Source organism: Myotis yumanensis, unplaced genomic scaffold (assembly GCF_028538775.1).
Source record: "Myotis yumanensis isolate MYYU_CA2020_CCGP unplaced genomic scaffold, mMyoYum1.0.hap1 SCAF_17, whole genome shotgun sequence".
NCBI classification, from domain to species: Eukaryota; Metazoa; Chordata; class Mammalia; order Chiroptera; family Vespertilionidae; genus Myotis; species Myotis yumanensis.
The window spans coordinates 19,987,233-20,011,832 of record NW_027223768.1 but is presented as its reverse complement, the minus strand read 5'-3'; the positions used below and the strand labels follow the sequence as shown (position 1 = coordinate 20,011,832).

Sequence of the window (24,600 nt, the reverse complement as noted above, 5' to 3'; positions counted from 1 at the left end):
ATTTTTTCCAATGACATCACTGGTGGATCATCTTTGCTGATGTTTGGACTCCCGAAAGTCCAATTTGATTCATAGTCTTGACTTCCAACATGATCCACGGTCAGAACAAGTTTTAAAACTTCTGACTTAAAGGCACAGACATGTATTAGAGAAATCTGAGAAAGGAGCTTTACCAGATGCTAACCCTGAGTGTCTCTTTATCTGTGAGCCAGCGTCTAATAAGTTCCACTTTCACCACTCTGCACAGACTCTCAGAGTTTTAGCTAGAATTTATAATCTGCAAATGGATGGAACAAATTACTAAAATAAATTAAATTTCTGCCCTAACCGATTTGCTCAGTGGATAGAGCGTCAGCCTGAGGACTGAAGAGTCCCAGGTTTGAATCCGATCAACGGCATGTACCTTGGTTGCAGGCACATCCCCAGTAGTGGGTGTGCAAGAGGCAGCTGATCCATGTTTCTCTCTCATCAATGTTTCTAACTCTCTGTCCCTCTCCCTTCCTCTCTGTAAAAAATCAATAAAATATATATATTTTTTAAAAAGCAAAAAATCTTTTTAAAAAGTAAGGAAAATATTTTTTAAAATAAAATAAAATAAATTTCCTATTTATTCTGGACTGCTTAAGATTAATTAAACTATTAGCTTTGAATTTATAGCTTTTGCTCTCTGAAAAAGTGATCTATTTTTAGACATTACCATTGAATGATAATAAAAAACTTTGCGGTTATTTTCTTCATAAAGATAATTTTAAAATAAGGTAAGTTTAATAGAATATTAAATTTGATATTTCTTGACTTTTTGGTTTCTCTTTCTTTATAAACGGATGCCATATATGCATCATAAAACAAGGTGCTTGACTACTTCTTTACTCCTTTGTTCAACATACATCTATTGAGTGCCTATTATGTGTCAGGTATTGTTCCAAAACCTAATGATACACCAATAAATAGACAAAAGTGCCTGTTTTATTGCTGCTTACATTCCAGTGGACATCAAAGACCCTGGGAGACCAGCTCTTCAACCACCTCTGGGTAGTCTAAGAGATGGCTCTGAATTCACTGGGATGGTGAAGAGGCTAGTATAGAGCATTCAAAAGAATCATTTGAGAAGCTAATCTATACTATAGTATTCTCTGGAATTTGAGGGACATAGAGGCAAGTTACTTGATCCAATACTGAGCAAAAAAAAATCAATGTATGCAACTAGAGTCACATAGAGAAGAAAAGTTTGTGTCAATAGTGAGCTACACATCCATTGAGAGCTGGGCAGAGGGGTCTGTTTTCCACGTATCAGATACAGACTCTGTGGGATGACTGAGAGTCAAATCTATTAGCTAGCCATGAGTTCTACCAAAATCTCCTGGCAAGAGGGAGGCAGCTTCAATAGCAAGAGGATGAAGGTGTCCCATGGGTGCAGAAGTGGGGTATGGGGATGAAGTGGGCCCCATGGAAGCAGCATGACTCATGCCAGGAAGCACAGGTGCAGGTTTCTGGAGAAAGAAGCACCCAAAGGAAAAGGATAAGGCTTGCTTTCCATGCTCAGTTGGTATGATCAATGCTTTGTAACTTTACCAGTTCAGAAGGACGTTTTCTGCCCCTTACTTCTCCCTCTTCTATTCCATTATGAAAGGGCCCTGAAACAACAGCTTTTAAGGGAAGAATGCAGTGAAGCAAGAAAAAAAAGATGTCAGATCAAAACCTTTCCCTACCCCATCCTTTTATTCCCCTAAGACTGAGGCAGACCTAACCTGGGGAAAAAGAGATTTTACAGTGAATAAGATTTGGGCCTTTTGATATTCATCTCTGCTGTACTTTTAATTATTTAGTGAGACAGAAAAACCTTGGGGCCTGACAGATTCTATCCCAGGGGCTGAAAATAACTAATCCAAAGAGCAAGTGAAGGAGCATAAAGGTGCTTTCTGCTTTACTCTAGTGAGTGCAGCTCATTCAATAAACAATTAAAGAAGTTGCGTTTTCATGAGCAGGAGGAAATCCACAGTTAGGAAAATTTCTGAGTTAGACTTACTGAGAAAACAGGGTGACATACTGGTAACTGTGCACTCTTTTGATATTTAAAAGTGAAGCTAAACAAAGCCTCTAGGATCAATTTCTATATACCCTATGTCAGTATAAGATTAGAGATTTATAGAAAAATAATATATAGCCCACTATTGGGCACCTTTATCAATTTTTTCAAATACTTCTAATAATTTATATCATCTAATTCAGGATAGGGAGATTGTGACCTGTGAACTACAGAGCTCCCAAGTGAGTAATTGTTTTCCTTTTTAACTAAAGCTGAATTTGAGTATAAAGCCTGTAAAAAGGTTCAACTGTGGTAAAATAAACAAAGTTTCTACAACCTTTTCAATAGGATACAAAGTTCAACCAGAATAGGAGATAAATGAGTCAGATGAAATATAGATGTTTTCAGATCAGCATGCCCTGGTAGCATAGATCCTGGAATATTTAAGACATACTCTAAACTTATCATAGAAACAATCTTTCAAAACACATGGTAGATAGCTATGAAGCCTAAAAACAGATAATGAACATGGGTAGCACCTACCTCTGAAGAAGAAAATAAAGTAATAACCCTAAGAAGTATAGCCTGGTCACCTTAACTTTGATACTTGAAAAGACCAAATTCATCAATCATTTCATTTATAAAACACTAAAAGATCGCAGGGTGCCAGTGACTAGGAAGCTGGACTCTGGGAAGGATAAATCAGTCAGAACTATGTAATATCATTGCACGACAGACTGCCAGACATTATTGATGGAAAGGGAAGAAGAAATACTTTAATCCTGGTCTTAAAGGACACACTCATAAATAAAGCTGGGAATATATTTTCAGAGTGCATAACTATATGAATACTCAATGTATTAGAAGGCAAAACAAATGGAGTTTATTCTCCCCTTTTCTTTCCCGGAGAGGACAGCAAAAAGGATGGTTAAACCTTAATTGAATATATTGGGGGTGTGGGGACTCTCCACCAAATTTTTGTAAATTGGGATGACGTGTTTCCATTTTGCAATTGGAAAAAAACACATTTTCTTCACTTTTAATATTGTAAATATTCCCAGTCTGCAATATCCATCTGTAAATAGCTTTGCAGATGGATTTATTTTATGCTACATTAATCCAAAAAGAATCAAAAGCTAGGGGATATTGCTCCCAAGAAAAAATGAGAGATGTTCAAGGGATTCAGAAAAAGTAAGCTAGCTGGGTAAAACCAGGACAAACGGAACAAAAATAGAGGAATTCATGGGATCTGAGTAAGTTTTATCATACTGCGGAAAGGAAAGGACTTTAATCTGTCATTAATAGGGCAAGCGGAGATACAGTTCTGAATGGTCTTTGATTCAAACTGCTCCATTAACAATTCCTAACAGCTTTTATCAATCACTGCCATTACTTACAAGTCATGCCACCATTCCTGATTACTTAATCAATGAACTAGTCTTTCTATTCATCTGATGCCCTACCCAATCCATTCCCATTCCTATTGACTTAACACCTGGCTCCCTAACTACAGAATTTTTCAATTCCTATAACATCTACTAATGCTTCATTACGAGATGGCATGGCCACACTTTGGATTTTATTATATAGCACTGCTTCACCTCAAAATTTATAAAATCTGAGTTTCCTCTATACAACAGTTACATTCCCTCACTTGTATTAAACTCTTTATTAAACTTTACTATGATCTCTGAACCTTGGACACTAGAGTAAACAAAACTAAATTTAAATATAAACTTTCACATTTGCAGGCCATATGCCTTTATAAAAGTTACTGCACAAATCTCAGGCTGTTTCTTGGTATAGCAACCTACCAGTATTGCCTGATAAAGCTCACTGCACACTCAATTTAACATTAAAACCCATGACAGTACACAAAATGACAAAAACTGGCTACAACACTATAAGCTAAAAATGAGAAGACCATATGCCATGTCTGAGTCGAACTTCCATTAGCTACATTGTCATTCAACTTGGAATAAGAAGCATTCTTGGACTGTAAATCACGTTTTCCACAATCTAGATAAAATATCATAGAAACCCTTCTTCCCCTCCCTCCCCCGCAAAAAAAGGGAGAAAAAGGCTTTGCTTCTCCCTTGCTATGTGTTGCCAACTCTCTGATACAAGGAGTATAGTAACCAGCAAAACAAATGACTGGTCTTCAACTATATCAACCAAAGCCAGAATCCCAAATACCCATGTTCATTGATTCTTCTAATTTATTATAGTCATGGGTCCATATGGTATAAAAATGATTGATTGATTAAATAAGTACATACTGGAGAAGAGACGAACCTCCATGTAGAAGAACTATAAATAATTTATGTAGACACTTTGCTCTCATGGAGGTGGATTATAATTCCCTATCCTATCCTTGACAATGAACTGTGCACAGTGACTTCTTTCCAAACACTGCAGGATGGAAAGAAGGGTGAACAAACCTTACAGTAGGGAAACCTGATAAATACTAGGTGAACATGTGGTGATAAGCCATGTTGGTAGAAAGTATTTTTTACAGAATGTCATGAAAAGGGTAATTTACCTCTGTGATCTTGCTGCCAAAAACCCATAAGCTCAGTCTAACCATGAGGGAAAAAAAATCAGACAAATCCCAATTGAAGAACATTCTGTGTAATACCTGACCAGTATTCCTCAAAACAATCACGGTAAGGTATAAAAACAAACAAACAAGCAAAAAAGCCAGCAAGGACTGTCTGAGAAACCATCACATCAAGCCTAAGGAGGCATGATAACTAAATGTAATGAACCCTGGATAGGATCCTGGAACAGAAGTACATGCAGTAAATCTAAGGAAATTTGAGTGTGCGGACTTCAATTAATAATAACATATCAATACTGGTTCATTAATTATAACAAAAGTACCCCTCTAATGTAAGATGTTAATAATAGAGGAAGCTGGGTGTGGAGTACATGGGAGCTCTCTATTCATAAATTTTCTGTACATCTAAAACTATTCTAAAAAATAAAACTTTTCAAAAGCACACACACTTCTCCCTCTCTAGAAGCTGATTCACACAGTGCCACCCCAACCCCACCTTAGTACCCTACTAGAAGGGGATGTTTAAGAAATTGCTATAAATTCAATAAAAACATTACATTAAAATTTTAAAAATAAATGACTGGAGCAGGGAGAGCAAAGGAGAAACAGTAGATGAGGCTAGAGAGCTAGGAAGAAGGCCCTCTGGCTCTAGGAAGATTTTGGACTTCACCTGAGGGAGGCACTAGCTTTCAGCAAGAAAGTGACAGACACGATTTGCATTTGCAGCAGGTTTGAAATGTATACATGATGACATGTGCAAAAATATAACCTCATTTTCTATAACACAACTAGCTTAAAAGTCCTCACTTCTTCTTAGTAGCAAAAATAAAGACACATGTTTAAGGGTAACTCACTTTAGAAAAAAAAAATTGCTTCTCAACTAACTCAGTTTATTTGAGAATAAATATTTAGTGTTTCTTCCTTTCAGCCCTTACCCCTTGATAATAGAGGATGAAATTTCTGGGTGAGTTATTTCTGTCTGTATTGGACAGAAATGTGTGGTCCAGGTACCTTCCTTTGGTACGCTGGCTTCTTGTTTCTGTGTAATTCTTTTTACATCATATCCTTCAATGTACAATGGCATCTATTAAAGCATAACGGTTCTAGCCTGGCCTTAGGTATTTGGGAACAGAGGAAGTATTGCATGGTGATTTAAAACCCTGCCCTGACTGGTTTGGCTCAGTGGATAGAGCGTCGGCCTGTGGACTGAAGAGTCCCAGGTTCGATTCCGGTAAAGGGCATGTACCTTGGTTGCGGGCACATCCCCAGTAGGGGGTGTGCAGGAGGCAGCTGAATCGATGTTTCTTTCTCATCGATGTTTCTAACTCTCTATCTCTCTTCCTCTCCCTTCATCTCTGTAAAAAATCAATAAAATATATTTTAAAAAATAAATAAATAAAATAAAATAAAAATAATAAAAATTAAAACCCTGAGTGCTGTGGAAGAGTGCAGAATCTCAGAGGGAAGGCTGGGGAGGGTGGGTGGGTGGGAGGTAAACAACCAAAGACCTTGTATGCATATATGCATAACCCATGGACACAGACAATAGGGGGGTGAAAGTCTGGAGGGTGGGGAGGGCTGAAGGAGGTCAGTGGGGGGAAAACGAGGACATATGTAATACTTTCAACAATAGAGAATTATGTTTAAAAGATAATAATAGCCCTGGCCAGTTTGGCTCCATGGATAGAGCATCGGCCTGCGGACTCAAGGGTCCCAGGTTCGATTCTGTTCAAGGGCATGTACCTTGGTTGCGGGCACATCCCCAGTAGGGGGTGTGCAGAAGGCAGCTGATTGATGTTTCTCTTTCATCGATGTTTCTAACTCTATCCCTCTCCCTTCCTCTCTGTAAAAAATCAATAAAATATATTTTTAAAAGTTATTTAAAAAAAGTCATATCTGAACATCGATATCTGAAAGATTTAATTTAAAAAAAAAAGATTAAAAAAAAAAGTCATAGAGTTCCTATGTATTCTTCACCCAGTGCCCCCTAAAGTTAACATTATACAAAACCATGACACATTTTCCCAAACTAAAAGATTGACATTGGTACATTTATTAACTCTAAACTTTCTTTGGATTTTGCCAGTTTTTAAATGAATGCCCCTTTTCTGTCCCAGGATCCAACCCAGAATAGCACATTGCATTTAGCCTATTACATTTCTAAAACATCACACAGGAACTTCTGCTTCTACCCATGACAGAGGAATGAAAACTAGACTCTCAAATACAATTATGGACAAATGAATATAATTAGGCAATGAACAACAGTCAGCAAGTGCATGAGCATTGAAAAAATAGACATACTTAAAGGGAGTCCCACAGGCACCTCAGATGTTTGTCAGGAGAGACTTTTGTGCAACAGAAGGAAGTAGAGGGCTGGTGACACAGTGTACTTATTGGGCTGAAGCATTAGAGAATTCTGAAGCAGCAGGGATTTGTGGAGCAAGATACCTGAAAACAGGTTGCTGCCTGTAACCAGACGGCCAGTTGTCTGTGTGGAACTCACCACGAAGTCAGGACCATGGGCTGGGCCACATAAGCACAGAAAAAGACTGCTCAAGGCCTAGCAGGGATCATCTGCAACAGAGATGAGAGCTACATTATGATCATACATTGAAGTCCCGGCCCAGCCAGAGCTGAGAGGTCTCACTAACAATCTCGGAAACATCCTTGGAAAGAACCACGCTCCAGAGTGAAAGCACATCCCAGGATGAGGCTCAAAACTGAAGCCTGACAAGACCTAAAGGATCTATCGGTAGTTCAACTGACTGCAAGAACAAAATTTAATATCCTTTATAGTGGAAAAATCATAATGCAGGCTCCCAACAACATATCATCTACAATCCATATATTATAATAGATGTATGCATGTATTTGAATACAGAGAGAACAAAAGAGAGGCAAATGGAACCATTACAGGGTCATACATTTTTATCAAGCTTTACACAAAATTAACTCTTAAGTAGGCTGTGATTAGTATGCATGTTGTAATCCTGATAGCAACCCTGTGGCATAATGTGAAGAAGTATAGCTGAAAAAGCAACAGAGTGATCATGCTAAAATATTAAAATAATATTCTATTAACCCAAAAGAAGTCAGGAAAAGAGAAAGAGAAAAATAAAATAATAGATTTGGCAAATCAAAAGCAAGCATCACAAAGGACTGACCTAAATCCAACTGTATCAATAATTTCTTTGATAAAGCAGACTAAATAAAATAAAATAAATTACAGGCTGCCAAAAAATTTTAAAAAAAATAAATTTAGATTGGTTTAGAAGAAAAAGATATACCATGTAAATGGTATGCACAATAAAGTTGAAAGAATTTTATTAATATTAGATTTAATGGGCCTGAAGACAAGAAGAATTATCAGAGACAGAAACATTTATAATGATAAATGGGTCTATCCATGGAGAAGACATAGCAAATCTAAAATGTAGGTGGCTAATAACTGAGCTTAAAAATAGATGAAGCAAAAGCTGACTGAACTAAAGAGACAAATAGAGAAATCTACAATCAGAAGTAGAAATTTTAATTTCCTCTTTAATAGCTACATAAAAATCGAGAAGGGTGTGGGATATCTAAAAATAATTATTAACTGCTCTAACATAACTGACCTTTATAGAAAAATTTATCCAATAACTGCAAAATTCACATTTGTATCTGTGTGCACATAGAGCATTAACCAAGAAAGACCTTATGCCAGGACATTATAAAACAAGTCTCAGTACATTATAAGTTTGAAATTTTACAGAATATGTTCTCTAAACACAAGGAAATTAAATAAGAATTCAATAACAATTAGATATTTAGAAAAGCCTCAAATATTTGGAAGTTATAAAGATTTCTAAATAACAAGTCAGAGAAGAAATTCTTTTTAAAAATTAATAAATATTTGAAACTAAATAATAAAAATACATCAAGGTGTTTTTTAGATGAAGCTAAAGAGTACTTATAGGAAGTTTATCAATCTATCTTCAAGTTCCTCTCTTCAATGGGGAAGATACGAGTTCTATTTAGAACAGTGCCTATCCTACTAACTATAGTGTAGGATATGCTTTATTTCAACCTATTCTGGGAGCAAAAGCAGTCATGTCATATCAATATCAGAGAACTTCCATAAACTTTGAGGCCTTAAGATTCTCACAGCCATGCCCCCTGAGCCTCAGGGGATAGGATAGAGGGCCACTGCCCCATGGCTACTTCAGCCTCCATCTGTATTAAAACACTTAAGAGAACCTTTTGGGCCAGGGTATAGGTCCTTTCCCAAAGCTGGGTTCTAACAGTATCCAACATTATTGGTTGAATCTACCTGGCCCACTGTGCTAATGTTTCACTATCTCTCCAGGCTAACTCCCAGCCTTTGTCTTCCTCTGGGAAGAGAACTCCCTCTAATTTGCCTTTTCTAGTGAATAACGTTTTCCTCTGAATGCTGTTCTTCAGTAAAAGTAAACTCTGCTTGTCCCAGAATACCTAGGCTGGCATCTATCTCCCTCAAGGCCCTTTTCTGACTTGCAGGTCATTGTTTAATCCACCATGCATGTTGTCATTATGTACTGACTAGAGGCCCAGCGCGCGAAATCATGCTTGGTAGCCCGCCACTGCTCACATCCCTGCCCACCTGCCCACTGCCCTGCTGCACTCACAGCCCGACCTACCTTCCCGCTGCTGCTCGCTGCCCTGCCCACCCGCCACCCACCTTGCTGCAATCAGAGCCTGTGGGCCTCAGGGGAGGGACCTAGAGGTGCTCAATGCACCTCATGGTGACCAGTCGTTTGGTCGTCCTGGTCATCACAGACACTGGCTTTTTATATATATAGATGGCCTGGGTCCACTTAAGATACATATTTTGTACCCAAAAAATGTTTGGTACCCCAACTAGGATTAAGTGAGTGATAGTCAAAGCCAGATTCAGTTTGATTTGAGTATGTCATAAGGCTTCTCACAGCCTTCCTCATCTTAGGATGGGGCTGTTCCCCAAAAGATCTCAGATCCACCACACAATGCCCATGTTTTAATCTCATCAGGAACCCATTGCTTCCCTGCTTCCTGCTTAATAGCTTTCCATCCACAAAAACTAGGGTGATTGTGTGTGCGCATAATACACTGTGGCATATTGGGCATGCTGCCATTATATTTTGACTATTGCTAAGCATCTGATTGTCAGGGTTTACAGTTTCTCAGCAATCAGTGTGCTAGGATCCATATATCACATGGTTTAAAGTCCCAATAGGAAGCAATTCTTGGAAATTCTTTCCCAAATGATGCCCTTTGCAGTGGATGAAACTTGAAAATAGTAGTCAAGAGTACCGGACCCTTCCTAGAGTTCAATATAGTCATTAATAGTTCATCCAGTTTAACAACATATCATCTGACCAGAATGCCTCCCAGACTCAGGTTTGCAGACTGCCTCCCAACCTTGTCAGGTTCCAAAAGCAGGGGTGGTCTCGGTAAGCATAGCTTCACCCTTCTGGGTATGGGGTATACTTATGCTCAGAGACAATGTTACTCTCTTGCTCTGAGCTATTGAGGTATTAATAAAATGTTGGATTTTTCTCATTTAGTAACCCTCATACATTTCTTTCCACTCAGCTATTATTTCTCCTCTCGATTTGTCATTTATTTGTACCCAAACTTTTCCACCTTTGGAAGGGACATCAAGTTGCTACAGCAACATTAGTCTAGCAAGTGCCTCTTGTTCAACTGGTTTAGAGATTGGCTGGATTATTTTAGTGAAGTCTAGTCTCCCCTTCTCCCCCATCCTCTACACACACATAACAATGTTAAACCTCTCACATTGCTCCTTAAGAAGGAACAGCTTTCTAAGCCAGAGCTCTGGGGTCGGGAATAATGGCAAGCTTCTCTCTGAGTGACATGCCTACTATAGGAGCTGAGTGCTCCGTGAAGGAGAGTCAGCAGCCTGAGTTCCTCTCAGCTTGTCTCTCCTGGCAAGGAAACATTGCTCCCACGCTGTGGCAAGGACTATGGCCCCAGTCTTCTCAGCATGCTGTGACCAAGGCCCTGAACTGCTCTTAACTCACACAGTAGTCCCTACTTCCCAAGTTAGCAGTCATTTAAGTCATCCATACGTCGTCGACACTGCAGTACCATAGACACCCACATGCATTCCTTTGATATTAATAGAACATTCTCTCTCTCTCTGCCCACGGCCATCACGATGCGCACAGCTATAAATTATTCTCTCCTAACAACCAAAAATTATTCCGTTAACTAACTATAAGGTAAGAGAGTTGGCCTTCCTGCTTCTTTCCTTCACTGACACTCAAGGCTTTTTTAAAAAATATCTATTTTATTGATTTTTTTACAGAGAAGAAGGGAGAGGGATAGAGTTAGAAACATCGATGAGAGAGAAACATCAATCAGCTACCTCCTGCACACTCCCTACTGGGTATGTGCCCGCAACCAAGGTACATGTCCTTGACCAGAATTGAACCTCGGGCCCTTGAGTCTGCAGGCCGAGGCTCTATCCACTGAGCAAACCGGTTAGGGCCCAAGGCCTTTTCTTACCACATTGAGGAATCACCTTCCTCCCATGCTTTATTATACCAATTCATGCCTAAAAGATAGGACTTTCTGAGACTTATTGCCGTAAGAATTATTTAACATTTTCAAGGGTAGCAGAATATGCCACCTCAAAATATGCCTCTTTGGCTTAAGGATTATTTTGAACTAATTATTTTAAGAAACTGTAGACACAAGAGAAACTCTGAAAAACAGTAGAAATTGCCCTTTTGTAAGAGAAATCTACATTTGTAAAGGAAATTTACATTAGAAAATGGACCTGCATAAAAATTTCCAGTCTAAAGATAACTTTCTCATCTGACATTATTTGCCTGGCAGGGCAACCTTTGTTTACCAAACATTTCCTTTTCTCAACTTCCTCTAAATTGCCTTCTCCTCATTGAAACCCCTTCCTTAGCTCACACAATATGGTATAGTAGCCTCAATCCTCTGGCTGCCTTTTGAACCTAGTATCTTTGAAGAACTCCCATAAGAACAAAAAAATCAACTAAGTAAATTTAAAGATCTAATTGATTTTACTGAATGACTCATGAATCGGACAGAATCCCATCTAGTAAATAGAGAGATGCTCTGAAAAGTGTACAGAAATTTTTATAGGCAGAAACTGGGCAGAATGAGAAAGGGTAGCAGGGGTCTTATCAACATCTTCACTAATGTTGATCAGGGACTTTCAGACTGGCTTAAAATTCACTCCTAAAACAGACTAAAACTGCAGGTAGTAAGTCTTGGTGGGGCTTAGCACAAGTGACTTCATTTTGGGCCTGTTGTTTCTTTTTTAACGGTACATAACTAAAATAGGGTGTGTGTTTTTTCTCCTGTTAATCTGTCTCCTTACTCCAAGCCCCTAAATTTTGGCCCACCCTCAACCTGAGCCAGCATACATCCTCTCTTGAGAATAAACTGGCTTCAGGGTAAAATAAAATATTCTCTGAGCTACTACCTGAATGTGCCACCCACTCATCCCACTTAGTTCTTTCTAGCTTTGTTTACTCTTCTCTTTTTGCCTAACTCTCGAGTCCTTGTAGTCAAAGCATTCTCCTTACTGCAATGATCTCCCGCCCCCATTTCCCCATTTGCAATAGCCCTTCCCTCTCTTGCAATATTACATTTGAATATAGTCTCTCATTCTCTAAATCCAGATTTGACTTTTATTCCAGTCTTGTAATTTTTCTTGCTATTGCCTATCCTGTGATATCCAAACAATAGGGTTTTATGTTTTATGGTTAACCCTGAGTTAATGGTCAGGATAAAATAATGAGATAGCACCGGGAGCAGACTGTTGCTGTCCCAGCTGAAGTTATCATGGCCTCCAGGCAATCCCAAAGTCCCATTGAGAGCCCAAGTAAGACCTGAAGGACTTCCCAGTGGAGTTTAGGAGAAATTGCCAGCCTGTACAGCAAGCACATCCAACTCGCGGCCAGCGGGCCACAAGTGGCCCACAACGAATATTTTTACGGCCTAGCCAATATAAGAAACATTTTAATAGAAATTTTGTAACTTAATTTTTACAATATCCTGTTATACATAATTATTAATAACAAACTACAAACGTTCACTAATGACTGGTTACTATTACATTCATTTCCCTTTTGCACCTTATGCACAGGCACACCATTTCTCTCCACTAATACTAGCAGTGAATATTTTGGCAGCCTGTTGCCACATCATTAGTCTTGCATTGACTTGTTTGGTGTGCGCAGCAGGAAATACTTCGCTTTCAGAAAACAAGAAAAATAGGTTTATTTGCGTTATGCTTATTAAGTTGTGCAGTTAGTTATTCAGTGTCTGATAAGTTAATGTTCAAGAAAAAATATTAATTTTTATTAAAATGTCCTATTATTTTAAGGATTATTCATTTCAGTCCTTTGTATTCAGCATGTCTCTATCAAAGTAAACCTATGTTTCTATGAAAATTGAAGCTTTTGTTTTTTTGCGGCCCACATAAACTTAAACCTTGTTTATTTGGCCCATGTTAGCCTTTGAATTTGACATGCTTGCTGTACAGTGATGAACTCAATAAATGGTGGTGTTTTAATGCTCTAAGTTTATGGGTGTTTGTAATGCAGCAAATGGATTAATACATTGGCTAAACACATGAATGTGTCAGTGTAAGAAAGCTGTAGACAATTTTTACTCGTTTGAGTCAAACTGATGAAATTTGCCAGGAAGCAAAATTTCAATGGATTGAGAAAAATGCTCTGAAGAATGGTAGTTTTATGGCTTATTTTATACATTAGAATCAAAGGAGGAGATATAAAAAGGGTTCCATAAAATTTGTTGCTGGTAAACTAGTGAGGTGGCAGGAACCAAAGTGGGGAAATCTCTGAGATTGGATAAAGAGTAAAACGGAGAGACACATACTTTTTTACTTTGGTGGGTACAGGAGAGTTGACAATGAACATTTGCAGCATATAGAGATGGTATGGGGGGGATATAACAATGAGGGGTTCTGTGGTTTTAAGCTCTGATGTGGTGAGTGTGCCCTGAGGGGTCTGGAAAAAGAGATTATTCTGACATTCCAAAGGTATGTTATCTTAGATGCAAAGAGACAATAGATAGGCTCATTTAAGATGAAGATTGACCTTTGTTAAGGAAGCTACAGATCTAGGATGTTGATACTTACCTTGATTCACTTTTAGTTAGGAATTTTATGTTTAGATCATTTTATGTGGTTACTTTCGGTCTTCTGAGTTCCTAGGGCCTGCCATGCTGGCCTCCCCTGATCTTGCCAGGTTTAGTATGTGGCCTTTTTTTTTTTGTCCACAAACGAAGAAATGAACAAACAAATGAGTAAACAAATGGGTAACATCAATTTGGGGTTGTGTTCCTTCCCAAGAAGGAAGAAGGCAAACAAAGAGTTCTAAAGCAAATTGCTACGGGGGCTTCTGCTCTGAGATGACATATAGTACATGAGCTGACAAGGATGAAAATATGACTCTTGAGTATATTTTTGAAACTTCAGTTGCTATGGGGGTGTATCAAATGTATCACCCACCTAAAATATGGAGTCATGATGCTAAAAAAAATATTTGTGAGTTCTCTGTGAGTCATGCATTCACTCTAGACTAGAAAATATCTTTATGATGTTGTGAAAAGTCCAAATCACATAGGGAAATTGAATTGGTCTCTACGGCATCTTTAAAACATGAGAGCATCTTCATTCAACATTGATTTAGTAAAATATATGAGCCTTGCCCTCTATATATCAGGTACTTTGCCAGATGCTGGGAATAGACCAGAAAAGAAATAGTCATTGCAATCAAGAATCTGGCAGTCTAGTTGAAAGAACTGACAATTACAATGCTAAGTGTAATAACAGGAGTAAGGAATTTATTGCCTGTATAACTAAATATTTTGGGTTAATGCTGCTATTGAGAGAAGTTAGCTTGACAGGCAGGCAGACAGGGCAGGGGTCCAGGAAAACAAAGGCAGGTGGAACATAGGTAGGGGCAGACAGGGCAATTTGAGCTAGCCTAATTACAGAAACCAACCATTGGCACTGTAGTGAATAATACCAATACTAATTCAGATCTCCAATATGGAATTCAGCTTATAACTTCTTCATACAGCAAAGGAAGGAAGAATGAAGACTAGTGTATGACACTCAATTTTTATTTGTAACTTTGATTTAATTGACTCAAAACTAATAGTACTATATGCTCTTGTATCAGTTGAATTATTGTCAAACAGATTCAGTAAACTTCAATTGATTTGGCCAGCAGTTTATTGCTTTGACCTAATTTTTCCAAACTGAAGATGAGATAATACAAGTTTCTACAATAAATTGACAGGTGCAAATGCAGTTGATGAACTGGTTTAATAGGAGACGCCCAAAGCTCTGTGTGGGAGGACTCAATGGGGTGAGAAAAGAAATACCTGTCATATCTGCGTAAAGCAAATTTAGAATATAAGAATTACCATACAGACTCAGAGAATAAGAGGAAACATTGTCAGAAAGAATACTTACTTTACTTTACATCACCTTCAAAGGTTAAGAATAGGCTCCCAAACTAAATTCTCTTCCAACTGGGTATAAATCTAATTATAATTATTACATCCAAGTACTATTCAATCTTTATTCTAAGTTGTTTAGACAAGTTCACAATTTAGTGCTACTTTAGCATTCCCAGTTTCTTATAGAATTCAATGCGTGTAATGAATTCAAATCAACTAATTAGCTAATTCACTGAGAGGAGTGGGTATTGGAGGTGATGTCATAGATGATTTGCCAGTAATTACATCTGAATACCCAGGGTAGTAGGCAGAAAGAAGTATCATTCACAATCTAGGGAGGAGACTTGATGCAAACTACAATGGACAATGTACTGTTTTAAACATTTCTTGATTCTAGCTTACTTTCCCAGATAACTTAATTATACCACTTAATTAAATGCATGGGTAGTCAAATCCCCCTTGCTCTTTAATATTACCTAGTCTCCATCTCATGATGACACCAATTGCTCTGTTTTTTGCAGAATTCATTAGACCTTATTTTGTTTCTGCTTACGATCTTCAGATGGATCTAAACCTACCCACATAGTCACAAAATATGTATACATTCACCATATAATACAAGTAAATGTTTTTCTAGTCAATGTTGCTTTTTCCCAATGTTGATTTTTGTTTTGTTGTTGTTGTTTTTTTTTTTTTTTTTTTTTTTTTTGTGTGTGTGTGTGTGTGTGTTTGTAGTAAGTTTCTATTAGTTTATTTGAACCAAACTGAGAACATATATTGGGGAGCAAGATCTCAAATGCTACTTGTTGTGTGTGTGTGTGCATTTGCATACATACAACTCCTCCTATATAATCCTTCATTGTTACAATACTTTGACCAGCCAGCCTAGGCCATATTTTACAACTACCTTGGCTAAAACTGCTTAGCAGTAACTTGCAAAAGAAGTGCTCTAATAAAGGAAATTAACTTTTTTTAATATGATGACTGACTTACCAAGTTATTAGTGCTATTAATTTACCTTCTCTAAAATGTGCTTGTAATTTTACACAGGAAGACTGGGAGAGGAATAAAAGCTAATGATGCAATTCTAACAATGAAAACAGTGTCAGAGCCATTTTGGGGAAAGAGATTGTTCTCAAATAATAACTCTAAGAAATTATAGTTCTCCATAGGTAAGTGTCTACTTCCAAATTTTAATGTGCAAGTTGGAGCTTTTCATTTTACCTGTAGATTATGGATAATTTTCTGCTGGATGCTTTATTATGCTATCAGGTTACAGAAGCTTTTCTATTTCTTTCTTTCTTTCACACTGACCGAAAATTTTTTTCTCCTTTCTCTTCTCAATTTAGGTCCCCGATTCCCCGCTTTTTTAAAAACAAGGCAAACACACTGCATTAAAAAAAATGAATAGGAACCTATTATTTACTGAGAAATTTGATGATTTGGTCAAATAGCAACAGGGCTAACAGGTAGCAAACCCTTCAGGTGAGTCAAGTAAATATAGTTTTTTAGGGAGGACCTTTTTGGGAGATTGGCTACCAAAGGGCAGGGTTAGCTGGAGATGAAAACTAGTAGCCCCATTTCCCTAAAATATTTGGATATTTCTAAGACACCTTAGAAATATGTCCGGGAAGCTCAATTCTCTAGGTAGTTCTATTTCATCTTAACTCAATTAGATTTTATTTCAGTAGCAGTGTTTTTGTGGAGGACTTTGGACTTTGTCTTGTCATTTTTGTCACTCAAAGGATCCCTGTATTTAACAACATTATGGAATTCCTTTAATTATTAGAGCTTAGTTTTTATTTTATATTTACTTTCATTTTTCACTAATGCTTTCTTCCCTTCTATTTGCTACTTCTCCGGAGTTGTCTGACTTCCTTTTTGTGTTTTGCCAAGCTTCCTCTTTTCTCTTCTGCTTCCCCAGATCTTGCCAGTAGAAACTAGTAAGGACTGTGTACTTTCAGATTAGTCTTTATACGTTTATCTGGTATTTACCAAAGTATTACAAAAGTGGTAATACTAAGAACTGATGATTTTTTCCTCGGAGACTTCTAAGCTGGAGTCCTATTGCTTTCTGTCCTCTGAATAAAGCAACCTAAAAGGAAGAGACTATTTTAGGTATTTCTCTTACGTTACCTACAATATCAATCACAGTGTTTCTCCAAGGGTTAGTCACCTGCATCAGATTCACCTGGGTGCTGGTAAGAATGCATATTCATAGGCCTGACACCAGACCTGTAGAGTCAGAATTTGGAGGCAGAGCTCAGGAATCTGCAGTTTTATTTCTCTCGGGTGCTGAACTTTTCCTGTGCCTTGGCCTGAATTTTCAATCACTGCCTGGATATGCTCACTTGAATGTATTTTCATCCCACACTTTACACAACACATCCAAAACTAAACCACCCTTGGCTGTTTCCAATTCTGTCCTCATGCTAGTATCCCTGAAGTCATTTTTGGAATCACTCCTCTTTGCATTCCATCATTTTTACTTAATCAGTTTGTTGGCCTTTGTGCCAAGCACTGGAAAAGACAGTAATGAACACAGACATGGGTCATGTCCTCAAGGACGGAAAAGATTCTTTCAGAGAGTAACGTACTCCTATAGATTCTTTGGTTTTTCTCAGGCTATTCCCTTACTTTCCTTGTCAACACCCTAATCTAAAATCTCACCACTTATGCTTGGACTGCTATTTTTTCCTAATTAGTCTCTTTGCCCCTAATCTTCCATCTCTTCTGAAAGATTAATCTGCTGAAAACTTAATCTTCAAAACAACACTTTGAATATAGTTTACCCCCACTTAAGGTCTTCATTGTTCCCAATTGCTTACAGGCTATTTTCCAAAGTGATTTCAAGGCTGTTTACAATCTGCCCCACAAATGAATTTTTTCCTGAACAAATTCTATCCCTATCAATTAGACAGCTGAACTTGATGTAGGTTATTTTTACTTATTTATTTTCTGAACTCATGACTTTAATTACATTTTCTGATCGACCAGACCATAACTTTGGCCTCTTAAGGCCAAACTTTTCCCCCCACCAGCATGGCTGACCCTCAGCACTTGTTCTTGCTTCAGCCCCTATGGTGATTCTCTACTTTCTTCATTAAACACTTTGCATATGTTCCTTGGTACTATTACTTTTTTATATATTTTTCTAATCCTTCAATTATTTCATAAACTTCCTGAATGTAGGAGCAATGTTTTATATACTTCATTTATTTATGCACTCCATCAAAAAATTGGTTGGCCAATGTGAACCAATATGGTCCTGTTTTTCAAAGAGTTTACAGTTTAGTTGTAAAGGCACACCTTCAGCAAATAATTAAAATGAGATCAACTGCTTTACTCATTTGTTAGTCAAGAAATAGTTTATAAGCACCAATCATAGGCCAGGTATTGTGTCACATGCTGAGAATACAAACTTAAAGCTGATAGGCTGGTGGTGGTAGAGAATCACATATAAATCACTAAAATGCAATTGTTTAAGTGCAAACAAAAAATCCTAGGAGCACATATGAAGGTGAAACTCTCTCTGCCAGAGTCAGTGAGGCGCACATTTCAGGTGGGTCTGTTTGTGTTTTTTTGTCGTTCTTTCATTTATTTATTTATTTTGTTTGTTTTCTGGTGTGGGTTTTTTTGGTATTTTTTTGTTTTTGTTTTATATTTTCAGGTGGGTCTTGAAAGTGATTATAAACATGCATTGGATAATGCAGTGTTCATACACGGAGAGTGGTTCTTGGAAATCTGATAAGGCCATGCCTATATTATTTTGCCGAGTAGGAACCTGAGCTGGGCATAGAGGGTGAGCAGCTAAGGCAGAGTTGAGGAGGATGGCAGCCTTATGATGGCTCACCACCCAGGAGAATGGCGAGGTCTTGTTGATGGCCCTTCATCTAGCCCCCTCCCTGGTCCTGCTCCCTCAGCATGGACAGATGTGTCTAGGGAAAGGCCCTTGCTGCCCCTAGTCTTCAAAACTTGTGAAAATTAAGCCAGGGATCTTTCCTTCTAAGAATCATACAATGAGCCCTAACCGGTTTGGCTCAGTGGACAGAGCGTCAGCCTGCGGACTGAAAGGTCCCGGGTTCGATTCAGGTCAAGGGCATGTACCTTGGTTGCGAGCACATCCCCAGTGGGAGGTGTGCAGGAGGCAGCTGATCGATGTTTCTCTCCCATCGATGTTTCTAACTCTCTATCCCTCTCCCTTCCTCTCTGTAAAAAATCAATAAAATATATATTTAAAAAAAAAAGAATCATACAATGATAGAGTTAGAAAGAGTACCAAAACCAACCAGTTCGGTTGTTTCTAATTTATATCCCCAAGAATCTTAGGGATTTTCAAAAAGGCAAATGAAAATCTGCAATCAATTTTTTTTTGGTAATCAATTCTTACTATTCTAAAAAGCCTACCAGAAATTGCAAATTTCCTGGTAGCTTAAAATGCCAGATTTACTTGGTTTGTGCTAGAATTACAGTGGGGCCTTGACTTACGAGTGTCCCGACTAATGAGTATTTTGAGATGCCAGCTGTCTCTCGGCCCATTTTTTGCATTGAGGTGATAGCGTAAATTTGAGTTAACGAGCTCCTTAACGAGCTCGGTCTCGGAACGAATTAAACTCGTAAGTCAAGGCCCCACTGTATATCAGTTCTACATTAAAACGGGGTTCTGACTGAGCTGTGTTCTGATTAGGTATAGTTTGTTTTCCACTGTTGATATGCTTCATTTGGTAAATAACTTTTCAAAATGCAAAAGTGAACTGAAGGTCGAACGCATAAAATTGGTAACGCCTGCTACCACGTTTTCCACTTACAAAGCATTGTTGACTGACTTCATCTTAATTTATTCCTCAGGATACTGTGGAATGGCTTCAAACAGTAGAACGTGGAGTCCCTGCCTCCCGGCCAGTGCTTCCGACTGCTCGGAGCTTCTGGGTCCTTTCTGTGAGCCCCAGTCTCCAGGGCCTTCCATTCCCTATTCGGAAGCACCTGTCGCGCCTTCGCCTCTGCGTTGCGCCGCCTGCCTCTCAGGCGACAGCCACAGCTCCCTCTCCCCATTCGGGAATGCGGCTCTCCCACACGCATGCGTGGTTCTGCGACTGCGCGCCGGCACGGCTCCGGGGCCTGGAGCGGGGACCCTGGGTAACCCAGGGCGCGCGTGCGCAGTCGCTTTTTGAGCGCTTCCCCCTCCTCTAGTTAGTCCGCCACCCTGACCATTCATTCCGCTCTCCTGCGCCTTGTCGCCCGTTATGAATGTCTGCCCTCCGGTACGTCACGAAGGAAAACAGCTCTCGTAAACAGCCGCTGTCGTTACTAGGGCGCCGCCGTCACCGGAGGCGCGCCGTGCGTGACTGAGCACCACCCAGTCGGCGTCTGAAGTCGTATTCCCCTGCCGCTCCCGCCCCTTCCGCCGCTCGCGCACGCGCACGCGCACGGCCGCTCCTCGGCGCGCCGGGGTTGGCTGCGGCGGCGGCGGCGGCGGCCTGGAGGGCGGTAGTGGTTTTCACTCTGCGCGATTAGTTTCCTCCGCCCCCTCCCGTTGGAAGCTGTTGTGTGGTCGCCTTAAAAAAAACCAACTTTATTGTTCATCGGCCCCACCTCCCGCCGCGGAGCGCATCCTCAGGATGCACTGAGGCGGAGGGTAGGGGCGGCGGCCGGTCTCGGTCCCTCTCCTCCGAGAGCCCGGCCGGAGGGGAGGGAGTCACGATGTCCGGGAGCCGCCCGGCCGGATCTGGCTCCGCTGGGACCAGCCCTGGCTCCTCGGCGGCCTCCTCGGTGACTTCCGCCTCCTCGTCCTTATCCTCTTCCCCATCGCCCCCTTCCGTGGCGGTTTCGGCAGCGGCGCTGGGGTCCGGAGGGGCAGCCCAGGCCGCGGGATCCGGCGGCCTCGGGGGCCCGGGGCGGCCTGTGTTGGTGGCGGCCGCCGTGTCCGGCAGCGGCGGCGGCAGCGGCGGAGTGGTGTCCGCCGGCCTGTCCCGACTCAGCTGCCCGGCCCGGCCCAGCGCCGGCGGAGGAGGCGGCAGCTCCAGCCTCGGCAGCGGCAGCAGAAAGCGACCTCTGCTCGCCCCCCTCTGCAACGGGCTCATGAACTCTTACGAGGACAAAAGCAACGACTTTGTCTGGTGGGTGTGAAGAGCAGCCCCCTTGTCGCTCAGGTCTGAACTGCTGTTCGGGCTGGTGGGTCCGGGGGAGGTGGCTGTTTGGTGCTGCTGGGGTATTCGAGCTGGTGGTTGGGGCTAAGAAGCGGGGGTGTTGGGGTCCGGAGCAGGGTGCCGTACTAACGAGGTAAGTGCTGGTGGGGGCGTAAATGAAGGATGTTTAGGGAATAAGAAATAAGGGGGGCGAGATGGGCAGTCACATAAATGGGTGTGCACCAAAGAAGAAAGGTGGGCCTTGAATTTTCTGGCTGCCTGGTGCATTAGGCATCCTATCAGTCCGATTGCTTGTCAAAGTGGATTAAACTTGTAAAGGAAGAGGGTTAAGCTTCCTGGGTTGCTCGAGGGATGGAATTGTTGGCTAGAGTTTGCTTATGGAGGAGACTGTGGTAGATGGTGCTCTAAAGCATAGGTATGGCGGTTTTAAGGAGAAGTAGTATTTCATGTAAGTATCCGTCCTATTTCCAAGGGCGGGCCCCTTTTCAATCAACTGTTGAGGCAAGAAAGTCTGTTTCAAAAAAGAAATTTCACCTCTCAACTGAATGTCTTGAAAGAGGGAACCACATTTACTAAATCTCATCCATGTATCAGATGTAACTGGTGTAATGCATGCAGTGGTTCTCAACTTTCCGAATGCCGCGACCCTTTAATACAGTTCCTCATGTCGTGGTGACCCCAATTTCATTGTTACAAATTGAACATAATTAAAGCATAGTGATTAATCACAAAAACAATATGTAATTATATGTGTGTTTTCCGATGGTCTTAGGCGACCCCCAAAGCAGTCGCGACCCACAGGTTGAGAACCGCTGCTTAGAGTGTCCTGGCACTTCTGCTTTGAGAGACAGTAGGTATTAGACTTTTTGTCATCATAGTTGGCATCATGAATGAAACACCGTCGTGTTTAGTTATGATATTTGGCAAAGAGGGTATAGTTAGCTGTCCATAAGTGAAAGATTTAGTTGATTGTATTGTTGAGTTTTGGGATTTTCATTGGATTTGTGCCCGAAGTGCAGTCTAAGTGGTAGAATTGTGAGGAAGGAATTGCATTTAGCTGAGTGAGAACTGGTAGGATTTTGTACTTGTTATCTGGAGAAAATTGTATATAGACTTAGAATATTAGTGATATAGGAAGTTGGCTTGCACTCTCATAGGGGAAGTTGATTCACTTCAGGGTCGAAGATGATCTGGGTTGGTGTCATTACAGTTGGCCATTGAACCACAGGGGTTTGAAGTGCCTAGTCCATTTATACGTGGATTGTTTTCAATAAATACAGTCGGCCCTTGTTCCGTGGTTTTGCATCTATGAATTCAACCAACGCTGAACAAAAACAGTATTTTCATATACTTAACCTCAGATAGAAAATACTGTTTTCCATCCCCGATTGGTTGAATCCACCATTCGAAGGGCCAACTGTAGTGTCAGAAGTTATAAGTGGATTTTCAACTGGGGTCAGTGCCTCTAGCCCCTGTGTTATTTAAGGGTCAATAATAATAAATATAATAGGAAGTTATTGATTAGACTTACAATGTCCAGTTCTTGCAGTTAATAATGTCTGTTCATATTTTTGCTTTTGTCTTAAATACGTCTGGATTCAGAATTAATTCATTTTTAATTGAAATTGGGCTATAAATGTGATTGTTACTTATAAATAACTGAAGTAGCTTATTAGTGGGTCTAAGAGGTGTTTGTGCCCATACTCAGTAGAGAGCATCATATGGTAAAGTAGAAGCTAATGAAACAAAGTGAGGGTTTGCAGGATTCAGTTGTCTTATTGATTGATTGAATGGTTTTGTTTTATTTATTTTTATTGATTTTACAGAGAGAGAGGAAGGGAGAGGGAAGAGAGAGATAGAAACATTGATGCTAGAGAAACATCGATTGGCTGCCTCTTGCACACCCTCTACTGGGGATGGGTCCTAAAACCTGGGCATGTGCCCTGACTGAAATTGAACCAGTAACCTCTTGGTGCATAGGACAAAGCTCAGTCCACTGAATAACACCTACTGGGCTGATTGAATGATTTTAGAGACAAGAAAGACAGACAGATATCAATTGGTTGCTCCACTTATCCATGCACTCACTGGTTGATTCCCTTATGTGCCTTGACTGGGGATCAAACCAGTTGTTTTTTTTTTAGCCACCATTTGCATTTCACTTTTCAGTAGGCTAAAGGAACACATGCCAGCATCCATATAAGTACACTATGTGAGAAATAAGGGAATCAAGCATTCATTCAGCAGATATTTATTTGGCACTCACTGTCTGCCAGGCTCTGTATGAGTTTCATTGTACTTACTAACAGCTATTTTATAGGAAACTAGAGGCCTGCTGCATGAAATTCGTGCACGGGTAGGGTACCTAGGCCTGGCCAGCGATCAGGGCCGATTAGGGCCTTCGGGCTGCTAGCTGGGGCCTTCCTTCCTGGTGGTCAGCGCATATCATAGCGAGTAGTTGAACTCCTGGTCGGTTGAACTCCTGAGGAGACAATTTGCATATTAGCCTTTTATTATATAGGATTGAAGAGGGATGGGGCGTATAAATAGCTGTCACTTTTTTTTATTTTTTTAGGAGTAAGGTTATTTCTGGTGAAGTTGACTATTCAGAAGAATTCATTAATGGGAAATCTAGTTTCCCGATTCTCAAGTTAGATTTGATTTGGCCAATCTTTTGGAGTAGAAAGATATGGATTAGGCAAGGCTCAAAGAATCCTTTTCATTTCTAATTGACTTTGAGTGGGGTTGGTCTTGTCTTGTATGCTTCATAGTCAAACTGAGTTAATCCCAATTACTCTATGCTTTTACATCTAAATGAGAGTGAAGTTTGACAATTCCTTATTCATTACATTTTAAAGATGTTTATACTTCACATTGCATTTGATCCTTAGAGCAATTCTGTGAAGTTATCTAGACTTCCAATTTTAATATAATACTAATATAATTATATTTCTATTGCGGTACAAAAATGTTAAGTAACTTTGTTTCAAATTGGACAGCTAAGGGACAAAATCAGAACTCAGATCTCCTAATTCTAGACCTAGTGCTTTCTTTGTATGGAATTAGACTACAGATCCTTAGGTTTGAGTACATGTATTTATCCTAGTGGTTTTTAAATGTGGTAGATTGGAGGGAAACAACTGTTCTATAATCACATGAGATAAATGTTTTTAATCCCTAACCTCTTCCTCTCCATGCCTGTCTGCCTGCTTACCTCCTGAGAGGCTATACCAGAATTGGAGGCTGGAGTGGGCAGTCTAGTTTGAAAAAGCTACTCTGGTGATAATGACATGTTGTCATCTTCTTGAGAATAATTGATTTAAAGTCAAATGCCTAATTTTCAGTAATACATATTGGCCTCTCTTGACTTA

The 24,600-nt window shown here is 39.9% G+C and overlaps 1 protein-coding gene across 3 annotated transcripts in view; it reads left to right on the top strand.

Annotated features, from left to right (window-relative positions):
• The first annotated feature begins 20,571 nt into the window (after positions 1-20,571).
• The window catches only part of COP1 (COP1 E3 ubiquitin ligase), a 103,228-nt gene continuing 99,199 nt past the window's right edge, over positions 20,572-24,600 (top strand). For 2 of the 3 annotated variants that reach the window (XM_070397500.1, XM_070397499.1), the window contains exon 1: positions 20,572-21,199. In XM_070397500.1, the coding sequence (XP_070253601.1) occupies positions 20,784-21,199 (416 nt within the window). In that variant the 5' untranslated portion in view covers positions 20,572-20,783. Of the gene's footprint in view, positions 21,200-22,042; positions 22,080-24,600 lie in introns of those variants that run through there. The other variant, XM_070397501.1, reaches the window with a different exon arrangement.